The 15,500-nt window shown below is 54.4% G+C and overlaps 1 protein-coding gene across 2 annotated transcripts in view; it reads right to left on the minus strand.

Annotated features, from left to right (window-relative positions):
• AIFM3 (AIF family member 3) overlaps window positions 1-3,869 on the minus strand; it is a 40,051-nt gene extending 36,182 nt beyond the window's left edge. For both annotated transcript variants that reach the window (XM_068412777.1, XM_068412776.1), the window contains exon 1: window positions 3,839-3,869. In XM_068412777.1, the coding sequence (XP_068268878.1) occupies window positions 3,839-3,869 (31 nt within the window). The remainder of the gene's footprint in view (window positions 1-3,838) is intronic.
• Between the last annotated feature and the right edge of the window lie 11,631 nt (window positions 3,870-15,500).

A 15,500-nucleotide genomic window follows, 5' to 3' on the forward strand; every position in this document is an offset into this window, starting at 1 on the left:
CTCTCATAAATTTCTTCCTTCTCCATCACTATTCACAGCCTCGTGGGATAAGTCAAAACCTCTGCCTGCTTTTAGGCAGGTACCTGAGACATGAGCTGGCATCAACAGCGGGCAGGGTGCTGGCAGGTGGAGGGTGGCTGGGCTGCAGTGCAGGGCTATGGTCATTATTTTAAAAAATTAGGGCAATTAAATGAGCCAAGACTTCTTTACCACAGGATTACATTCCCAGTATGGCTCAGTGCCCTTCTAGAGGCTAAATTTAAACTACGACCATTTGAAGTATCATACTTAAAACAGTAGAAACAAGGAAAATCCTAGATTAATACGGCAGTGCAGGGGAAGAGAGAGTTGGCTAGAATCTGGGGGAGTCTGGGTGAGATGGAGATGCTTGGCCATAGGGGATGGAGGAGCTGGACCGGCGGAGGGGAGAGCGGTGTGTCTGCCTTCCCCAACCACAAAACCCTGCGATGCCTCAAGGTTTGCTGCTGAGGGGCTACAGGCACAGGGCAAATGGGCACGGAGAGCAGGGAACAACCTTGTACCGGCTGTACGGTGCCGACAGCGCTGGAAACCAGAAAAGCATCAAGGGCAGTGATGATGGAGGGACTGGCAGGTACGGCGGGCACAGCCAGGACGCCTGGTCTACCCCAGCAGGGTTTATTTTCCCACAGCCAACACAGAGTAAATCCACTGCCACGGGGCACATTTGGGGGTCTCGCTCTGCCCTGCCAGAGCTGCGCCGTCCAGGCATCCCCTGGGCTCGCCCGTGCTGACTCTTAACTGCAAACCTCGACGACGACAACTACTTTAGGTGGTCTCAAAGAGACTCCAAACCACTTCTATTAAAAATGACAGAGCTAACGACAAAACCATCACACCAAACCTGCTCAGCTCTACCCTCCCTCTCCAGATGCCCTGTTCAGCAAACGCCACGCTCCCAAAAACCAGGAGGTAGGACTTGCCAGCCAAGCCTGAGGGCACCCTGGGAGCCAGGCTCAGAAGGACACACAGCCCACGGCATCCCCTCCGGCAGCATGCAGCGTCCCCGCCAAGGCGGCATGTTCCCTGTTCAGAGCCAAACGCATCCTCTGTGTGAGGGCAAAGTTCACCCACAGACACGCCGTGCTGTGCCGGAGCTGCTGCCCTGCCCCACCATCAAGCACTGAGCCCAGCAGAGAGTGCAAAGAGAAATAATCCAGCTTTATAGGTTTTGCAAGGGGCTCTCCCACGCCTGGTGCATAGCCGGCGCTGCCGCAGCTCGCACCGAGCAGTCGCTGGCGCACGGCGGTTCCCTTTACCCGTCACCCTGACCCAGCTGCTCCCCTGGAGCGGGCGCTGGGATCCCACGCAGGCTGCCAGCTGGCAGCTCATTGCGTATGCACCACGCACCCAGGGAAAAAAGGGGAAAAAAATGATGCGGAGACTGAGAACTGGGCCTTCAGAAGAGGATCCGGCGTCACGGGACTGCAGCACTAGAGATGACAGAGGATTACTTCACTGCTTGAACATCAGCTCTTAATTAAACACTTAAATATCAGGATGGGGTCGGGCTCTGCAGCAGCAGCCAGAGTTCAGTACAGCCAGTGTAATTTACTGCTGCAGGACCCCACTCCCCAAAGCTCTCGTGCTGATGATCTGCTCGTTAAAAGGTTTTACTGGCACACAGCAATGTCAAGGTTATCTCGAGAAATGCTGAGGGTGCTCAGGGGGACTGAGGGTCTCTCTTGGATATAAGAAGATGGAGCAGAGAAGGACCTTGTATACATCTTTCAAGTGTTTAAATAAATTCTGTTGACTTCAGGCTGCATCAGAAATATTCCCTTCATGTCAAAACAGCACCGATGGAGGAAATAGCTCTGCTCTATCCGTGCGTGATTTGCTTCTCATTCGTACAGGGGACAGGTGGATTTTTAGAAATAGGACAGTCCACTACTTAGCTCTGATGGCACACAGCTCCCGCAAGAAACGGGAATGACAAATATCATAAAAAGGCTGTGAAACCTCTCTGGCAGAACAATCGGCATCTGCCAACGCATCTGTTTACCTCACGGCATTTGCAGGTTTTATAACCGCCGAGACGAAGCACCGCAGTCAGCTGTGTGCTGACCAGGGGCTGGGGAAAGGCTCGTCAAAAGCCTTTGAAGATTGTTAATCAAAAGCAGAGCTGCAGAGAGCGCGTTACGTTAGAGGACGGCGTTTGCAGTCATTTGGCCCTGCTATGCAAATACGGCTCCGCATGGAAATCTGCAGCTCGGGAAACGCGCCTGCAGAGCGCTGCGCTTCCTGCGCCGGTCCAAGATGAAACACGATTTTGCTGACGGTGTACAAAATAAAGTGGAACTGCCAGCAGAGTTTGTTACAAGTTTAGGCAACAAAGGCATTTGTTCCTGGGTGAGTTTTCACTCCTCAAACATTTCAAGGAAGGATATAAACAGCGTGGGTTTTCGCCAAGGAAAACTTACAGTTCCCAGTGTCCAAGGCCATATTACCCTGGCACTGCAGTGACCTGTAAAATAATCACAGGTCAAGGGCAGAAAAACCACCTTTATTTTCCCCTCGAGCATTGCAAAGCAAAGGCAGAGGACCTCACTCAGTGGGTGCTTGGTGGGTTGCAGACACAACTTGTATCTGCCTGACCTTTTGAGTCCTTCAACCTGAAACCCCCACTGCCTGAGGCAATGAAGACAAGCTGCCAACAAAAGGTCCCCAAAAGACACTTTTCCACCCACAGGGGCTATGTGTGGATGCTGACTGATCTGATAGATCAGCCCAACTATCTGACTCCCCCTGCCCTTGGGCACGAGCAGGTCACAAGGACAGGGTGGTCCTTCAGCTCCCTCTTAGGTAGCCAAAACAAGCTGCAGGATGGGAGCTCTCCTTGCTCACCAGCCCCCAGTGCACCAGCATCGGCCCCTGGGGACCAGCGCTGGGGCGATGCAGGTGCTGCCGGGTACGATGAGCTCAGGCGACCACACAGTGCCTGCTCAAACCCACGCTGCTGGCTTAACGTTGGCACTTCCACACCAGACCTCCCTTGACCAGCCAGTTTCCCTACGCAGCCTGCACCGCAGCCCCTTCCTCTCCCACGCACGCCCACCTTCGCCACACCGCAAAGAGCAGGGAGCGCCGCCAGCCCAGCCGCGGCGGGAGCGTGCGGGGCAAGGGGAGCATCCTTGACTTCCAGGTGCCCACAGCTGCTTTCCCCGCCGCAGGCAGCACATATGGACAAGCTACACCAAGATATGGGCAAGCTACACCAAGAAAATAAAATCCAGAGAGCGGAACAGTCCCAGGACCTGGCCTGGGTGGTGGGACTGAGAAGGCACCAAGAAATCAAGCAGTAGGTGGGTCCTGCTCCTTCCCTGGCCGTTCCCTTCCGGCAGGGATAAAATTAAGGGCTGGCCAGTGAGTGGCAAAGCCGCAGCAGCAAGGAAGGTGCTGGAGCCACACATGTCCGTACGGGGATGGCTGTTACACAAAGCCACCCTGGGGTACGAGGGGGGCAGTTCTGTCCCCAGACACTGCGGGGAGGCAGGAGCAGGGAGGGCGGTGGGGTACGAGGAGACGGGAGAGGGAAGAGGTGGCAGCGGGTGTCTGGATGGGGTTGCAGGGTGCAGGCTGAGCTCTCCTCCCACCCACCTACCGTCCCCCAGCACTGCTGCAGCCCCCACACAGCTCCCTGCCTGGGAGCAAGAGCGCCAAGGAATTTGGGGGGATTAACGGGCCAGTAATCCTCCCTGCGGGAACCAAGAATTAACATTCCCCCGGCCAGCGCCCGCCGCCGCTGACCTACTTCTCCCCATGGGGATGACGGGATGTGGGCACAGAGGGCAGTCACCTGGTTTGGGCTTGGAGAAGCATCCTCCCATGGCGCCGGCCAGGACAGGCAGCGGGGACGGGGACGGCGGGCAGGTCATCGAGGGCGCGGGCACATCGTCGCGTGACAAACCACCTGCTCGCGCCGTCCCGGGCTCTGGGCGTCGTGTACAACCTGCGTCGGGTAGAAAAGCTCCGTGAGAAGCGGTACCGGCTGCAGGCGGGAGCCAGGCAGCACGAGCACAACGGGCGCGTGGAGCACGGGGCAAGTCGCACCGAGCCCCACGCACCCCCAGTGACCCGAGTGATGGGGGGAAAACGCGACGCTGGGGTCACCGTGCTGGGAGTTGCCGGTAAATGCAGTTATGAAGTTTATAAATTCAATCCTCCTTTCAAAGTTTAAAATTACAAAAACCCTCGTATCGTTTATGTTCAGACTTTAATAACTTCCCAAAGCCCTGCCTTTGGGAATTAAATCTCCAAGCACACAGGTCACAGCACAAATACAATGATTAAACCGTAAATACATTTCAGTCAGGTTTTTTTTCTTTTATTATTAGGTGATGGAAAAAAAGAAATCTGCTTTATTGCCCAGTCCTGCAAGTTCCCCCTTTCCAGTAATGCTCATTCCTGCAGAAATCCCAGTCGCTTTGGAACAATTATTTATTTGAGAAAGGGTTTTCAATATCAGGCTGTTTTGCACTAAAATCCAATTTTTTACACTATTAAGCCAAGGGGGTTTTATGTTTAAGTGGGACAGGCAAACAGTCCACTTCAAATTGTGTTTATCTCTTTAGCTTTGACTGATTCTGCTTTCAGATTTGGTACAGACTAAGAATTATGATAAACCTTTTTGGTTATATTCCTTGACTGAAAACAGCAAAGATTCATACAATACAACTGGCAATAAAATAGAACATTTCATTAATTCTACCCATTCATATCTGTACTTCAACAGATTGACTATGGTTTTGCCATATATTTTCCACAAAGCCTTTCGATCTGGGCAGGAAGTTAAAACCGTTTCCAAAGGATATTTTAATACAGGCAAAGTAGGCTTTTCTGCAGTTTAGAAACTGCCCCAAGATCCTTCCAATGAGAAGAAAATACAGAAGTGCCAGGAGACAGACACCAAGCACCGCAATGTCTCCCCTTTTCTTAAGCACCAACTCAAAATATCTGCATGTATCACTCCATTTTCAGCCATATCCCTCAAAAACACGCACACTCCTACCCGCGCACCTTCAAACTCCCCTTCTGCCGTGCATGGCGTGACCTCCACCAAGTCCCCGGTGCCTTGCAGGAGCCTTCAAAGCCTGATACACGTTGAACAAGTAATCCAGGCTATAGAGGAACAGGAGACTGGTGCCTTGTCGTGCAAAGCAGACACTTGCCATTTGATAATGGGCACTGAGGGGTACCGGTTTGGGACAGACTATTAACAGGATAAAAAACCCACAAGCTTGCCTGCAGACTACAAAGAGCCATCAGATATGCGTGGAGCCGCCGAACAAGCTCATTTGCAAAGAGGGGAACATTAAATGGAGCAGGGAAGAGCCAAGAGCTCTTGCAAGAGCAAAAGCACCCAAGGAAAGCGGCACGCCAATGTTTCTGCAAAAGCAAATGCAAAAAAATGCCGTGTAAGGAGGTGCACAAACGCAGAGGAAGATTTGGGAGCACCGGGATAAAATGCAGTGAAGAAGTCGCAGGCAGTAACTGCTGTATGGCCCTTTGCCAAAACTGGCAGGAAGAAAGGGAAAATGGCTTTGTGTCGGAGAAACAGTCTCAAGCCGTTGATGTATCAATGATACAGGACAATAATTTAGTGTAAAACGTATAGAATCATAGACTCATGGAATGGTTTGGGTTGGAAGGGACCTTAAAAGATTCCAACCCCCCTGCCACATACAATAAAATATCATGCAAAGGCTGGCAAAAAACGATGTAGGAGGTGAGTGCCAAAGGTGACGGAGGATGAGCTGGGGGGGACATCCAGGACACCCTCAGCACCAAGCCAGAAGGGAAAGTCAAACTGCACCTAAGTGAGTTCATACCAAAATGAGATGCCGCTGTGAGAAGAATGTGCCAATGAGACAACGTGAGCCCCGCAAAGGAGAGCAAAGAGAAACCTGGAACGAGGATACTGTCACCTACACAGAGGCTGGGCTTTCTTCTGGGAGGCAACCAGCCTACTCCGAGGTCTGCAATGGCCGATTCCCACAGCCAACGCATGAGCAAACCAAACCCCCTGCTAACCCAGAGCAGCCATTTGCTGTGGGTTTCCTGCAGCAGAAAGCGAACGCTGTGCCAGCAGGATGGGGCTACGCTCCAGGCAGGCAGTGCCCAGGCAGCACTGGAGCAGGTCTTCAGGATGCTGCACATGTAGGGGAACACAACGGGGACCACCAACCACCTGGGCTGGTGGTGGGGTGGATGGCAGAAGGGTGGCTCCCGAATGTGCCTCACCAGAGGATGCCTCCATGTTCTCCAAACCCCCCAGAGATGCTGATGCAAAGCCCAATGGCCATGGAACTGTTTTCCAGCTGGTCTGGCTGGTTTTACAAGGGACATGGGGGGATGTCAGAGATCCTGTGCCTGGGGATCAGCTGAGATGCCCTTGCTTTGGACCTTAAAGATGGCAATCTGAAGCCATCCCCTCAGGCTCACTTCATATCTCCTAATTTCCCCACCGATGGTCCCCCTGGGCCCTTCGGAGGCCCAGGCTGTGCTCCCGCTGCCTGAGCCACCCACAACCTCCTACAGCAGGTCAGAGCAGAGCACAGCACACGTTTCTGGGTGTCCCTCCTCCACTCCTGGAGTTAACCAGGCAAAAGCAAAACGGTTCTTGGTAGGACTTCAGCTGACACGAAGGGAGGAGAAGCCATCTGGCTGCCCACAGCCTCGGTCCCAGCAAGCACATAGGGAAGTTTCAGAAAGTCGCCTGGGACCCAGCTGGTTGCGGAAAGACACCAGCCTGCCCTGCCAGACCAACTCATGAGACACAACGGGGTTATGTCACCGCTAGCGGCATCCAGAGGTACAGATCCAGAGCTGGATCCTGCAGGAGTCACGGCCAAAATCCCCTCTCTGTTAGGAAGGGAAATAAGCTCATATACAACATGATGTAACTGAATGCAGGATCACCCGTAAAACCTTGCTAGCTCTTGAAGGGTAATGCACCGACCTATACAAGGTCAGGCAGCTGATGTCCATGCCTCAGTAAACCAGCTCATAGTCTGTTCCCTGAACAAAACAACACTCTGTGCTTCACAGCTGTACAGGAACACCTTCAGCACCTGCTCGAAGAGGGCACAGAATCACAGAATCACAGAATCAACCAGGTTGGAAGAGCCCTCTGGGATCATCGAGTCCAACCGTTGCCCTGACACCACCCTGTCAACTAGACCATGGCACTAAGTGCCATGTCCAGTCTTTTCCTAAACCCCTCCAGAGATGGTGACTCCACCACCTCCCTGGGCAGCCCCTTCCAATGGCTAATGAACCTTTCTGAAAAGAAATTCTTCCTGATGTCCAACCTGAACCTTCCCTGGGAAGCTTGAGGCTGTGTCCTCTTGTCCTATCGCTAATAGGGCAACAAGGAGCGGGTTATCAAAACATGAGGCAACTGTTGTGGTGCTGGGGAACATACTACCCCATCTCTAAAAACCCCAGTGTGAACGGGGAACCTGTCTGCAAGCAAAACAGGCCTCCAGCGTCACCCACGGAGAGCAGTGCCCGAGAGCACACCACCAGAGAAACCACCCTGCTCCCAAACAGAAGAAACATGGAAAATAATCCAACAGGAGAGATCTAGAAAACACTCCAGCGCTAGTAACCCCCAGCACTTCCACTGACCGGCAGTAAAACTGCGATATCGCAACACCATGTCTTCGCTGCAGGTGAGGGATATAAAACCAGAAGAAGGACCACACAGCTTAGCCGAGATGTCCACCTCTCTGACAGCGGCCAACAGCACGTATGTGCCACGAGCAGGCAAGAACAGGGCAGGCGTATGGTGACACTTCAGCTCACGTTCCCTGCGACTCAGTCAACCCGTGCACAGCTCAGGACCCAGAGGTCCCTGCTGAGCCCCAGGCTCCCCTTTCAACTGAATGCTCTGCCATGACTCCAAAATCTTCCCCAAGTGGTAATGGGGCAAGTATGTAAGTAAGTATATAAGTATATAGTACCTTGTAGGTATAATTCATATTTTCCCCTGAGCATTAGCTTGTGTTCATTGAAACGGTGTCATTTTATTACCCGGCCACCAAGGTCCATCATATCCAGCTGCAGCATTTCACAGTCAGCATCTGTTTTGCTGCTGTGAACAATTCTGTGTTGCCCACCTAGAAATCTGGCGCGTGTCTGAGCACCAAGCCATACCCAGTGACGTGGGCACCTCCCAAACATACCAGTTTGCAATCCAAGCTAGCTCCAGCTGGGGATGTCAGCTGGAGACCTCTCCATGTGGAGGACTGAGCACGGACACACTCGTGACACTGTTCACGGGGTGCCCTCAGCCACGATTCACCTGCTGTGGAAAGGGGCCCTGGTGCATGTGGACACCGGCTGTCCCTGTGGCCTCTCCTGGTGCCTCCAGATCCCCTCGCTGAGCTTCTGACTGTGCCCTCACCTTTTTACGGACATCATCCTGACCCGAGTTGCCCCTTGCCTGCTGGTCCTGGCCAAGTCAGCCCTGGGTGCCACCAGAGGAAGACGGTGGCAGAGAGGGCTGCTTCTCATCCCCTTACCACTTGCCCAGCACAAGTCCCCACCCCTGGCCCATTGCTGTCACCCCTGACCCCTGGCCAGACTCTCTTGAGAGGGGGGTCCTGCCACTTCCCAGGGCAGCTCTGTCCCCTCCTCACCCTACTGAAGACCTCCTCTCAAGCCCTGGCCCCACATCTCACCTCCCCTTCCCACATCTTCTCCTATCTCCTCTCCTCATTGATATGGGAGGGTCCCAATGTCAGCAAGAAGACGACTGATGTGATCTCCTCGCACAAGGGGCTGGTGGGTGTGAGGCCAGAGAAGGCAGGGGCTGTGGTGCCGACCCACTGCTTGCTCCCAGAGAAGGAAGCCTGCACTGGGGATGGACCATGGGCCCATGGGGCCTAAGGATGGAGGAACCAAAGATGCTGGAGCAGCTGCCAACTCCTGAGGGTCCCGGTTGTGGCTACCAGAACAAGAAACATCTCAACCTCTGGGTCTTACAATCCCAGATCCTCAAGGCTTTTCAGGGGCACAGTCCCTGGTCCTGCCAGAGCTGCACCTCCTCCACTGCCCTGTCCTCCTCTTGGGCCAGACTCAAGCCAGCCCTGGAGCTGCTGGGGACACAGTTCAGGTTCCCAAGGTCTAAGGGCTCAAGAATATGACCATCAGTCCAAGGTAACCAGAAAATGATGGGCGCATCCTACCACCACCAGCATCCAACCTCCAGTCTCCCAGGCAGTTCCGGATCATGTGCTCAGCCAGCCTTCCTCCTCCCTTGATTTCTGCTGGGGACAGATTCACCAGGCACCACTGCCTGGACTTGCTCCCTCCCACAGCTGGAAGTGCCTGCATGATCTCTGCCATGGGTCCAGCAAACCAGGCTCCAAGGCCTGCGTGCTGGCAGGGATCAGCAGGCTTGTCCTCTCCACACAGATCTCCACCACAGCTGAACTCTGCTTTCTTTGCAGTGTTTTGCAGGAGGCTCTGGAGGAAGCCTGGGAGGAGCCCTAGGAGGAAACCTGGGAGAGCACCTGGAAGATCTTTGAGAAGGTTTCTGAGGAGCCACTGGAATTCACAGTGACCAAGTGGGACATCTGGAACCTGCTCTGTTCCCAAGGGGATTACTTCTGTCTCTTCACTGACACCTCCAGCCTGGAGGAAAAGGGCTGCATGTTCATGAAAAGCCAAGGTCCGCACAAGCGAGGATGAGGAAGATCTCTTCTAGGACACACACCAGGATCTCAAAGCAGAGGTCAGCAAGAGATACCTCCCAAGGAAGCCATTCCCCCAGGATGAGGAAGAGAGCTTCCCCAAGGTCGAGGAAGAACATATCAGTTTGGAGGGCTGAAGAAAACCACAATGGAGAAGGCAGGCAGCATGGGCCCATGGGATGCCTGTTTCCCAAGAAGAGTGGAATAAAGGGCCTACCAAAGAGACGTGACGCCACTCGGCAGCATTTAACGCAGGGAGGGCGACATGGCATCCCCAATGCAGTTCTGGTCACGACCAGTCTGGCCTTCATCTCCCATCAGGATGGCACCTCTTGCTCTGCACCTTCTGCCCAGGCAGCTCCATGTGACTCCTCTGCCATTCAAAGGTCTCCTCCTTGCCATGCACGCTGCATGTCCAGCATCCACCCCAAGGGCACCAAGACACTTGGGAGAGGTTGGGAGGCTGATGGCAGCCTCATGTGCCTGCAGCAGGAGGTCCCACAGCCGTTAATAACAGGCATCACAGGCTGCATTTCAGCCTTGCAGGCAACAGGCTGAATCCCACGCCTGGGAGCTCTGCACTGAAGAGCTATTTTGTAGCCACAGGACTGTGGAAGAATTCAGGCTGTAAGAGGTCTCTGGTGGTCATCTGATCCAATTCTACCTCTGAGCAGGGTGAGATACCAACCTGGATCTAACCTTAATCCTGCTTTAAGCTTTGGAGAATGGACCCAATGCCATTCATGACATGAGAAGACCCACTAACACCTGGGGGTCCCCAAGGGTACCGAGCCTTTTCAGATGGATATCAGTGGAAAAGGCTGAGAGTCAACAGTCTACAAACAACAAGAAAATCCATTCTTGGCAGTTGGAGACCACCCCAGAGCTCCCCATCCACACTTCTTCCATTGCCAGATGCAACACCCGTTAGAAATGAGAAGTAGAGATGTTCAAAGATGTTCACTCTCCCAACACTTTGGAGCACCCAATGGTCTCCTGCAGGGGCTGGTAATGACATCTTTTCTCCCAGGCCTATCACTTCTGGAGTATTTTGCCATGCTGGAAAGCCCCTGAGATGCCTCCAGGGGTTGGAAGGAAGGGGTCGGGAAGTGCTGGTGTCCCCTGGAGCCAGGTCAGCCCCGGGGGGTGGGCAGCAGGTCTTGCTCACATGCTCAGGGAACAGCCGATTGCCAGGTCTGGGGTCAGGAAGGAATTTTTTCCCCCGGGGCAGATTGGCACAGGTCCCTGGGGGTTTTTCGCCTTCCTCTGCAGCATTGATCATGGCCCCTGCAGGATCAGAAGTCCAGCTGTGTCCATGATCTCTCTGCCTCTCTCCCCTGTGGCAGCTTTGTTTTTCTAGTTTTCAGTCATTTGTAGTGTAGGTCTTTAAGGCCATGTCCTACAGCTCCACGCTCAACAGGACTTGCTGGTTTTTAACTGCCCTTGCATACAATAAAATTTTCTTTTTATTGTATCTCAGTTCTGTTGTCTGCAAACATATGCCTATTCCTGCCTCAAGAACTTTGTCCTTCAGAAGCATTATCAGTTACTGCAGATAATTTTTGGACTCACAGCGATGTTATCAACACTTGGAGAACTCAGCACTTTGTTCTCAGGACATCCTTTGTGGATGTCTCTGAAGAGTCCATGTCAGAGCACGTCAGAGTCATTTCTTTCCTGCTTAGTATAAGGACACCTAAAACGGGTCTCACCAACACACTTGTGCTCTGCACACGTAGGCCTCACCAGCTGTCACAATAAACCTAGATCTGAGAGAAGGCCCTACAGCCAGGAGAAGAAAGTCTGTGGAGGCACCTGTACTCAGGAGTCCGTCCCAACAGACACATGGAGTTTTAGGAAGGTCCCCAATGTCTATCAATAATAACCTTTTTCTACCTCACTCACTGCTCAGGTGAGAGATCCTGGCTGGTTGTCACACGTGGCTGGTTTATCTGAGCTCTTTATTCTGGACAGAATAGATCTTCAAAAACAAGAAAGCAAAACTTTCCCATCTGTAAGCCCGGACACAGGCTGCCCCGTGCTCCTCCATTCCTCACCTACCACCACGCAATGCCACGCACGCCAGGCACGCCACGGAACGGAGGACACATGGCAGCTCCACATCTCCTGGAAGACTCATCTACAAACAGCCTCGCCTGCTCTGCAGAGCGAGGGGGACCACGTGCCTTTTCCAGCCCCTCGAGCAGGAGCACAAGAGGAGGGGGCGGCTGGAGGCACAGAGCATCTGGTGGCACTCTCCATGCTTGCAGGGAAGAGCTGGCTCTGCCTCTGGTCCCCGCTGTGGAAAAAAACAACCCTCGATCCCAAGCCGTACCCTATCTACCGCAGAGCCGCCTCCTTGCCAATTCTCCGTACGTGCAAAATATTGTCTTTAACACGAGGCCCAGCGGGAACCGTGGAGAGGCCCAGCGGCAGCCCCGTTTCAAACACACCCTACAAACAAAGCGAAGCACAGACCCCACCACAGCCTCTCCAATGCGTCCCACAAAGCACAGCCCGTCCCACAGGGCAACCCGGGCTCTGCTCCTTGGGCGCAAGGCACCTCCCCTGCCCACTGAGTCCTGAACTTCACCGTGACCCAGAGCCCTTGTTTCCTACCCACCTCCTCACCCCATGTGAGGGCACCCAGCAGCGGACCCCGTCTCCCAGCCCCACCATCACACCACACGTCGCCCTGCGTGGCTCCATCCCAGCCAGGTACATACCCACCCTGACCCACCACGTACCCCCCCACCATGCCACCAGCCCCCACGCACCAGACTCACACTCCTGGTGTTCTCCTAAGACAAGGACTACCCATTTCTCTTACTTTTCTGGGGATTTGCTCTAGTTTGACTCCCACGGTGACTGCCAGAACTATGCAGTGGGTCACACCCTCCACCAGCTGCTCCCACGCCCGGTGCAGCAATGTTAGGAAGATTTAAGAGTGGTGACTCCACGTCCCCCTGTTCCTGATGAGTACACCCAGACTGTCCTCCCCCATCATCTCCTGAAGGACAGCTCGTGTTTAGCTCTTGGTCCTCCCATCCACAGCCTCGTGCCTCACTTCTCCTCCATCTTTGCCCGGTGGGGCAACTCCAGCCAGCGGCAATGCTTCTCACCTCCACCTCCTCAACAAGTTTCAGCAGCATCTGCTGCTTTGTGGGCAGAGGCCACTAATAAAAATATATGAGGTGGATCCCAAGAGTCCCTGCAGCCCACCGACCAGCACACCTGCCTCTGCTCCAGTTCCCTCCTGGCCCCCATGACCCCCAGTACCCCTGCCATGCCTCCCCAGCCCTGCCAGGGACCAGGCTTCAGCCCAGAGGCCCAACAGCACCCTCCCACAGCTGACCTCCTTCCCTCCCTAAAAGCAGCCAGTGTTGCCATGGACCACCAGTTTGGAGCAGTCCCAGTCCCTCCCAGCACAGACCCCACAGGGTACAGACCCCACTCCCCATGGCACAGAGCTGAGACAGCACTGGGGCTCCGGTTGTTGTCTGAGCACAGCCACAGCTACAGTGTCACGCAGCCCACAGGCACCTTCCTGCCATCTCCACCGCCCCACAGAGAGCGACTCCACCAAAAACCAAGGCAGCTGTTGGCACAAAGTCCTGCTGACACCCTGAGCTGCCTGCAGCCTCCCTCTCTGCCCGCCCAGGGGTCCATCTTCCACCCACTGCACCACCCTGGGCACGGCCAAGCTGCCACAGCCCACAACCACGAGGAGAAACTCCTCAGTTTAGAATCACAGAATCACAGAATCGTTTTGGTTGGAAAGGACCTTTAAGATCATCAAGTCCAACCATTAACCCAGCACTGCCAAGGCCACCACTAACCCATGTCCCTCAGCACCACATCTACACGGCTTTTAAACCCCCCCAGGAATGGGGACTCCACCACTGCCCTGGGCAGCCTGTGCCAGTGCTTGAGAACCCTTTCCATGAAGAAATTGTCCCTGATCTCCAATCTAAACCTCCCCTGGTGCAACTTGGGGCCGGTTCCTCTTGTCCTGTCACTTGTTACCTGGGAGAAGAGACCGACCCCCACCCCGCTACACCCTCCTTTCAGGCAGTTGTAGAGAGTGAGAAGGTCTCCCCTCAGCCTCCTTTTCTCCAGGCTAAACCCCCCCAGGTCCCTCAGCCGCTCCTCATCACACTTGTGCTCTAGTGTTGAGCATCAGGAGCTCCAGCTCCCTGCAAGGTCTGGCTCAGCAGAGTCAAACCTCCCCGTCTCCAAGACAAGCTGGGCTCTGCTGCCAAGGAAAGCAGGTCTCTTTTCCAGACATGGGACTCTGAGCACAGCCCAGGCGTGGCCGGAGCATTGGGGGGTCCCAAGGCTCTTCCCCGCACACCACGGACCACGCTGTGAGCTCTGTGTTATCGAGGCAACGCGCAGCAGCCCTGCTCTGACCCCAGGGAGGTGCACAGCGCTTGCCCGCCACAAGAAAAGCCTGGGAAGAGCCAGTGGGAAGACAACCAAGTCACACAAAAGAGAGTGTGACAGGGGACGATGTTTTTAGGGCAGGGAGAACTTGTATTTTTAAAATAATTTGGGGGTGAGAATAGATGGGTCTCCATCAAAAAAGCTATAACTTTTTTCAGGAATTGCACTATGAAGGATGACACGGGGCTCCCACAACCCCCCACCCCAGTCTCGGCTCCTGGCGCTTGCACAGACCAGCCTCCCAGCATGGGGTGCCCAACTGGGGGGAAAACACCCTCGTTAGTATAACTGCCTCCTGTCCCTCCGCCTCGAGAGTGCTGTACCCACAACACCATCACAGTGCTCGCAGGGATGTGCGGTGCATCGCTGCCCGTCCCCTGCCCACGCAGCAGATGAGCCAAACTCAAGGGGGCTGGGGCACAGGAACCCCCTTCTCTCCTCTCACCAGCACCCCAACCTCCCCTATACCTCACCAGCTCTTCACTCCCTTTTTTTCCCCCTGGACAGCTCTCCAGCCATTCCCCTTCCCTCTGCCCAACCCTCCTGCTCCCAGTTTCCTGCTATTTCCATACCCATCCCGACCCGGCTCTGGGGTTCCCCAGCTGCTGCCACCCAGTGACTCTGACACTGTCAGAGCCTCATCAGTCCCCTCCTTCCACCACCTTGCCTTCCCCGGGAGCCCCCAGCCCCTGCCCACTCCTCCGCACACCCCTCCCCACTAAATCTTTACCTCTCCAGCTGCTTCCCAGCAGGGACCGACATTTGCTTTGCACCCACCTGGAGCAAACAGCGGGTTTGGCTTTGCCGGGTAATAATCTGCTTTTGGATGGCCCCAAGAAACAGAAGCCAAACTCACGCTGCAAAACACCGAGAGCAGCTCACAGCCCCGTGTCACTGAGGACGGGGAGGGACGCGTCCTGGCACACTTCGTCACCTTGTCACCAGGAGTTTGTGTCAGCAGCAGCACGGAGAGCTACAAAGCTGCCACTTAAGGTGCCCCGCCGGCTCCCGAAGCAGCGGCGCAGCGGGAACACTGTTAGCCTACAATGAGCCACGATTGTTTTACTGGCTGCTGCTGCTTCAGCAATTTCTAGGCTCCAGGTTAAAGGCTCATTCGGCAGCGCTGCCATTGCCACCCCTCCAAACGCGTCCTCTGCAAGCCGGACTGGAAATAGTCTGATATTAATAATTAAACACAAGATTTGGTTCCCATCTCAAAGGTATGCCAATAAAAAGCGCAAATGGTGAAAATTCTCCCCAGGTGCAAGGCTGCTTGATGCAAAAATCAAAACATTTCACAACGCAGAAGAGTTT

Source organism: Nyctibius grandis, chromosome 14 (assembly GCF_013368605.1).
Source record: "Nyctibius grandis isolate bNycGra1 chromosome 14, bNycGra1.pri, whole genome shotgun sequence".
NCBI lineage: Eukaryota > Metazoa > Chordata > Aves > Nyctibiiformes > Nyctibiidae > Nyctibius > Nyctibius grandis.